The 7,835-nt window shown below is 40.0% G+C and overlaps 1 protein-coding gene across 7 annotated transcripts in view; it reads right to left on the reverse strand.

Moving 5' to 3' along the window:
- Positions 1-6,195, reverse strand: part of LOC104937746 (nuclear factor 1 B-type) — a 69,428-nt gene extending 63,233 nt beyond the window's left edge. For 2 of the 7 annotated variants that reach the window (XM_019279410.2, XM_019279406.2), the window contains exon 1: positions 1,878-1,904. In XM_019279410.2, the coding sequence (XP_019134955.1) occupies positions 1,878-1,904 (27 nt within the window). Of the gene's footprint in view, positions 1-1,877; positions 2,418-3,336; positions 3,740-6,150 lie in introns of those variants that run through there. The other 5 variants (XM_027278210.1, XM_019279407.2, XM_019279408.2 and 2 more) reach the window with 5 other exon arrangements.
- Positions 6,196-7,835: the final 1,640 nt, after the last annotated feature.

Here is a 7,835-nt window from a genome sequence, read left to right on the forward strand (position 1 = left end):
CACTGCACGGTGAATATCCGTGGAAATATATTAAACACTAATTTCACTTTTTCATACTGGTGATCTGTTGTATTCTGCATTACTACGTAGCACACTTTACACCACGTTGTCTTTCATTTGAAGCAGAGAAAATTACTGCAAATATGAAAAATAGAAAACTTCTTCACTCCGCATTTGCCAGAATTTCTCTTCATCGTTGCCACTAAAAAAAAAGAAAAGAAAAAAAGAAGAAGCCAAATACATTTCTACAGCGACGCAGCAGCAGCTCGCAGATCCTCCGGACAAATTACAATAATCTCCTAATGCTTGTTCTCTGTAGGTGAAGGAATGTACAGGGTGGTGTGGATGATTTAGAAGTCATCAGAAATTACAGGAGCTGCGAGTGACAAGTGGAAACATTAACTTATCTTTGTCTTAGGCCATTAAAATGTCAAATTTAATAAGTATAAGCAGCCACCCTTTTTTTTTTTTTTTTAAGCGGGCTTCTGAAGAGTTAAACCACATATTGTTCTTTTTGTAGGCAGCTAGGCAGGCAGGCTGTAGGAAACCACAGAAATCCACTCCCTATCTGTGCCTGCCGCTGGTGCTCCTCTGAGAAGCCACATTTCTGGTCTACACGCTCGGACCAATAAAACTGTGCTCCAGTGTAGTAATGTCAAATTATACTCATTTATTATCCAGTGAATAAACATTTTACCCTCTACAGATTCTACTTTTGAAATGTGCTATATTTACTACGTCTACTATGGATACTATAGACATTCGCAGTCTTTTAGAGGTAAAAAAATAAATAAAATAAATTCAGAACTCCTTTAAATGTCATCTCCTCACTATAATGCTGCCAATTAAACTGACAAACGCGAGCAGTAAATGCTTGTAAATGTGCTCGGCGGCAACTGTTTCTGAAAATCCTTTTCACTTCTAGTTTCCTGCTCGAAAACACTTTAAATATTCCGTTAATTTTTTTTTGTTTTGTTTTGTTTCCTTCTTCAACCAAGGCTAAAGCCAAACGCTGTAAAGATAAATGACTTGGCCAGGGCCTATGCAGTGCACTTCAGCTGGGGCCATAAAAGCACAATCCTCTTAAGTACAAACTAAACCACATCTCAGTCAATCACTTACTTATGCCAAGTAAAATATAAACAGTAAAACTGAGTCAGCCAAAACAGTCAGCTACTCTGTCCAACCGCTGAATCAACCTTATCACGCGTTTGATCTTCCTACAGTGAAAGTGGCTTTATCTCCTTCCAACTTCACTTCCCCAAAGTATAGGGGTTTTACTCTAAATACAAATATACACGTGGAAAGAAAATATATATAAACACAGCACAAGCAAGGCTGGGAAGTGTGTGTGTGTGTGTGTGAGAGGTTACAGGAGGACGCAAATAAGCTAATTAAACATGGGATAAAAGCATCATACCTTCAGTAAATACACAGGATGATCAAGATGACAGTTTTGGATTGCTATCTTTTTTTTAAAAAGTCATCTTTACGCATAACTTTACGCACGCGTAAAGGCTGGCACATTTCAAGCGCTCGTATGAATATGAATTGATTTTTTTTTCTCTCCCCCGTCAGGACTCTAAAATCTCTAAAGTTAAAAAAAGTGGCACAAACATGTGCATGTTTGGATCCGCTTAAATTTGTTCTTACGCTATATTTTCACTCACAAGGCAAAACTTCTTTGCGGTTATGAATTATGAAAGTATTTCCCAAGCAGAGCTGAAAGTGTACAAATCCTGACGCATGCACACACAACTTTCGCCTCGTCTAACCACTCTCTGGAACAATTGTTAGAAAAAAAAATCACACCAATTAAGCGTATGATAATACAGTAATTACCCAAAAAATAAAAAATAAATAAAAGACACAAATACCTGAGTGAGACAAATTGGAGAATACATGGCGAGACGGCTACACAAGAAGTGAATGTACTTGGACTGATTCCTCTGATCACTTTATCGCGCCATTCCTGGACCGATGTGCACCGTGCAAGAGTGTTGGAGCAGCTATCCGCGTAAAACAACGAGAGATTATCCAAGAACATCCATGAATTGACGCGATCCAAAGATTGTCGTCTCCGCAGAGAAAAGGGCAGATTTTACGCAGTATACTTTAAAGTTGACATGCACTTTGCAGAGAATCTACTCGTAGAGCCAGTGCGAGCTGTTTAGTACTCCCTCTACTATACACGGGCTGCGTGTGTGTGTGCGCGCGTCTCGGTTGCTGTGAGATATCTCGTTCATAAAAGCATTGTGGGGGAGCTTCAGAGGGCGCCGAGTGTGTGATGTTCACCCCTGCTTTAACCAAACTTGATATGAAATCGACCGGTGCACCTTCGCTCCTGCGCGATTCCAGCAAATCAAGACCCAACTTTTTTTTTTTTTTCTTTTTTTTTTTTTTTCACCCACGTAATTACACAGTCACACTCCTCCTCCCTCCTTCCCTCCCTCCTTTCCTCCCTCCCTCCAAATACACAACCCCTATCCACCACCACCATCCAGCACCTTCTTCTCCTCCTCGGCTATCTGAAAACACAGCGTACAATTCATTTTTTATTATTGTTATTATTATTTATTAGTAGCTTTTGGGGGACTTTGGACCACAGCCTTGGAAAAAAAAGGGAAAATTTCCCCTCTGCAGATCTGGGAACCTTTACCAAGCTCCGTGTCAACAACATGCGCTCACTATTTACTCATTTTACAGCTCGGAGCGCCTGATCTGAGCAGAAAAAGCAGAAAAAAATGAAGTTAAATCGGCTTGAAATGTTCTTTAAAGTTGCTGAAATTATTCAGAATATCATATAAGTTAGAAGATATGTCACATTTACATGAGATGACACATTATTTTTTTATTATTTGCGCAGAATTATCCTTACAGGTCAAATGAATAACACCTATTTTGAAACTTTCCAGGGATTTTACTTGGAAATTTATTTCCTTAGATGCCACCAGTGAGCAGAATAACTCCACTCCACCTTGAGTAAGTTTCTGAACAAAGTGTTTTAAACACTCACACGCTGATGCCGAAAAGACTTGGAAGTTAAACACTGTGAGTGCAGTGCGTGTGTTTGTGTGTCCCACAGAGCTGTCAACAGTCCACATAAGAGTTCATTTGCCAAATTAAAGGGGGGGAATGGGATGTTAACATAGGCTGCGGGAGAATCTGTGCCAAGTTTAGTACAATTCTGGCCCGATCCGTGCCAGTGTTGTGGTCCAAAGTTAACCCACTTTTTTTTTTTTCTCAATCGCCATACAAAAAAAATAAAATAAATATCACAAATGGTATCATCACAACAAATTTGCAAAGCAATAATAATAATCCACGTTCACGTACCATTGCACTGTACTGCATGGATTAATAGGGAATCCTGGAGCCTGGTTGAACACACACAAGCCGGTAGCTTCACATTTCTCACGTTCAACTTTGTGCTTTGGAGGGCTTTCTCTCTCTTGCAGTGCTCACAGAAAAAAAAGTCAACACCGGAAGACAATTCTTTGCAGATAGCGGTGAACAGAAGTTTTTGGAGCACCTCGCGTTTTTTGTTTTTTTTCTCGCTCTCTTTCTTTTTTTTTTTCTCTCCTGTCTTCCTTCCTCTTCAAGTCTTACTTTTTTGGATCGTTTTTTGGGGCTTGTTCAGTGAAGTTGAACGCGATCCAGAAGAGGCTGAGTTTTCGGCACTGGGTTGGTCTCCGCCTTCACTTTCACTGTCTGACTGACTGCCGCCCTCCGGCTCTCGGCGGCCGCTGTCAAGGCGAATACAACGTGACCTAAGCGACTTCCGGTACGTTTACTTCAAAATAAAAGCCTTTCTTAAAAACGGGCATGAGAGGCTCATACAAAACTAAACAACATGAAAATTATGCATAGTTAATGAAAGATGGACACATTTATTCTTATATACTTTGTCCTGACTCTGTGTTAAAGCATGCTTCTATCTAATGCACCAAATAATCTATCTATCTATCTATCTATCTATCTATCTATCTATCTATCTATCTATCTATCTATCTATCTATCTATGCCAGTTAGCTATAATGCAGTCAATTCCCACATTTAAGAAGCTGTATATAAGCTAAACTATATATACATATACACATATACACACACACACACACACACACACACACACTGTCAACCCTAGTTTGAGCTAATCCTAGTCTCTAGACTCTCTCCACATTAAGGCCTACTCTTTAAGAATTCATGGCTACAAAGAAGCAAGAAACCACTTTGAGAGTAGCGGGTCCTCTGAAGCTTCGTGGTATCTTTTTGTCGTGGCTCGTAGCGACCCTGCTCCCCGGTGCAGCACAGACAAAAGAGCACGACACTTGATCACAGGGGCTCAGGAGTAACAGAGGAACAGGTTTTCACACGGGAAGGGAGGGGCAGCGCACAACCTTTAGAGGCAGGGGCTCAAGTTACAACACAAGGCTTAATACAGTGGAAATTTAATGGACCAGTATGTCTTCCAGTTTGACTCAATCTTTTTTTCTTTTTTTTTACCCATTTCATCCAAGAAGCTCGAGGCTTAAAAGTTGTCCACCGCTGCATGGGCAGAACCAGAAGAGCGGAAAATGAAAATGTTACGTTCACCTCTGTTTACAATAGCTTTAAAGCTTTTAGTCTAATCCTCCTGTCAACGCCGTTTTATGGGCGCCACCATGCTTTATGTGCTCGGCAGACATAGAAGCAGACAATAAAACGAGCCTCCTCTGCCATTCTACGTCTAAAACCGATCAGACAGCGGCTGACGGGCAGACTGCAGAGAACATGTCAGCTATATTAAATGTACCTTTGAAAAACTCGGAGATCAATTTCCTCAGCTAGAGTAACACTAGTCGCAGCTCAGGGTCGCGCAGCCTGGCATTGTTGGGGCTCGGTTGCCATGGCAGCGCCGATGTTTGTCTATCAAGGGCTGTCACAAAGAGATATTTGTATGGTTGTGGCGGTGTGTGTGTGTGAAATCTTTAAAGTTGACATGCCACTTTGCAGAGAATCTACTCGTAGAGCAGTGCGAGCTGTTTAGTACCCCTCTACTATACACGGGCTGTGTGTGTGTGTGCGCGCGTCTCGGTTGCTGTGAGATATCTCGTCAAAAAGCATTGTGGGGGAGCTTCAGAGGGCGCCGTGTGGTGATGTCACCCCTGCTTTAACCAAACTTGATATGAAATCGACCGGTGCACCTTCGCTCTGCGCATTCCAGCAAATCAAGACCCAACTTTTTTTTTCTTTTTTTTTTTTTTTTTCACCCACGTAATTACACAGTCACACTCCTCCTCCCTCCTTCCCTCCCCCTTTCTCCCTCCCTCCAAATACACAACCCCTATCCACCACCACCACCATCCAGCACCTTCTTCTCTCCCGGCTATCTGAAAACACAGCGTACAATTCATTTTTATTATTATTAGTAATATTTATTAGTAGCTTTGGGGACTTTGGACCACAGCTGGAAAAAAGGGGAAAATTCCCCTCTGCAGATCTGGGAATCTTTACCAAGCTCCGTTCAACAACATGCGCTCACTATTACTCATTTTACAGCTCGGAGCCCTGATCTGGGCAGAAAAGCAGAAAAAAATGAAGTTAAATCGGCTGAAATGTTCTTTAAAGTTGCTGAAATTAATCAGAAATACATATAAGTAGAAGATATGTCACATTTACATGAGAGGACACATTATTTTTTTATTATTTGCGCAGAATTATCCTTCCAGGTCAAATGAATAGCACCTATTTTGAAACTTTCCAGGGATTTTACTTGGAATTTTATTTTCTTAGATGCCACCAGTGAGCAGAATAACTCCACTCCACCTTGAGTAAGTTCTGAACAAAGTGTTTAAAACACTCACACACTGATGCCGAAAAGACTTGGGAGTTTCGTGTAGGGTCGAGTGGTGTGTTTGTGTGTCCCACAGAGCTGTCCAGTCCACATAAGAGTCATTTGCCAAATAAAGGGGGGGAATGGGATGTAACATAGGCTGCGGGAGAATCTGTGCCAAGTTTAGTACAAATTCTGGCCCGATCCGTGCCAGTTGTGTGTCCAAAGTTAACCCTTTTTTTTTTTCTTCAATCGCCATACAAAAAAAATAAATAAATACACAAATGGTATCATCACAACAAATTTGCAAAGCAATAATAATATCCACGTTCACGTACCATTGCACTGTACTGCATGGATTAATAGGGAATCCTGGAGCCTGGTTGAACACACACAACCCGGTAGCTTCACATTTCTCACGTTCAACTTGTGTCTTTGGAGGGCTTTCTCTCTCTTGCAGTGCTCACAGAAAAAAAAGTCAACACCGGAAGACAATTCTTTGCAGATAGCGGTGAACAGAAGTTTTGTGGACACCTCGCGTTTTTTGTTTTTTTTTCTCGCTCTCTTTCTTTTTTTTTTTTTTCTCTGTCTTCCTTCCTCTTCAAGTCTTACTTTTTTGGAGTTTTTTTGGGCTTGTTCAGTGAAGTTGAACGCGATCCAGAAGAGGCTAGTTTTTCGGCACTGGGTTGGTCTCCGCCTCACTTTCACTGTCTGACTGACTGCCGCCCCCGGCTCTCGGGCGGCCGCTGTCAAGGCGAATACAACGTGACCTAAGGACTTCCGGTACATTTACTTCAAAATAAAAAGCCTTTCTTAAAAAACGGGTAGGAAAGGCCAACAAAACTAAACAACATGAAAATTATGCATAGTTAATGAAAGATGGACACTTTATTTTATATATTTGTCCCGACTCTGTGTTAAAGCAGGCTTCTATCTAATGCACAAAATATAAATCTATCTATCTATCTATCTATCTATCTATCTATCTATCTATCATCATCTATCTATCTATCTATGCCAGTTAGCTATAAGCAGTCAATTCCCACATTTAAGAGCTATAGAAGCTAACTAATATATATAGATAATATATATATATATAATATCATATATATATATATAAGATATATATATATATATATATAGATAATATATATATATATATATAAATAATATGCACACACACCACACTGTCAACCCTAGTTTGAGCTAATTCTAGTCTCTAGACTCTCTCCACATTAAGGCCTACTCTTTAAGAATTCATGGCTACAAAGAAGCAAGAAACCACTATCCTCCTCTCTCTCTCCTCTCTTCCTCTCTCTATATATATATATATATATACTATATATATATATATATAATAATAATATATATATATATATATCATAAATTATAAAATAAGATAAAGAAATGGTTTTAGCTTTGTGACACCACGTTTTTTTAATTACCTAAATTGTTTTTAGAGGCTTATTTGTAATATAAATTCCTAAAGAGTAAGAGTAAGAGTAAGTAACCTAAAAAAAACAAACTTGACCCAGCCCGGTTAGCATAGCTTAGTTTTATACGGTCATGGGGTTAAAGTGGCTATGACAGGGTGTTAAATTTGTTAATACTGTAAATTAAATACATATAAATTCCAACAAAGAGTTTGAGCTTGATAACCTAAATTTTTTACCAAACTTGACCCGATTGGTTAGCATATTTATCTTAAATGTCAAAGCTTGCGTAAACGTTAAAGTTTATAAAGACTTATACGTCATTGTGATTCAGTAGCTATATAAAAAGGTGTAATAACAGACGTCAACCCCTCTGTTACATTTTATTCTCAAAACGTGATAAATTCCAGCTCTTATTTTGAAAGCAAACCACCTTCATTTCCGGGCTACCATCCAATTGTTTCTCGGCAGCTTGACGCAGCTTAGTTTTGTAATAGTGGACGCATTCTCGCCTCTGATTGGCCAGAAGCAGTGGCCCCGGGACTCTTACCCTGGGCCCCCCACTTCCGCTCCTCTGACGCGCTGTGTGG

The sequence above is a fragment of the Larimichthys crocea genome, chromosome III, assembly GCF_000972845.2.
Source record: "Larimichthys crocea isolate SSNF chromosome III, L_crocea_2.0, whole genome shotgun sequence".
Classification (NCBI taxonomy): domain Eukaryota; kingdom Metazoa; phylum Chordata; class Actinopteri; family Sciaenidae; genus Larimichthys; species Larimichthys crocea.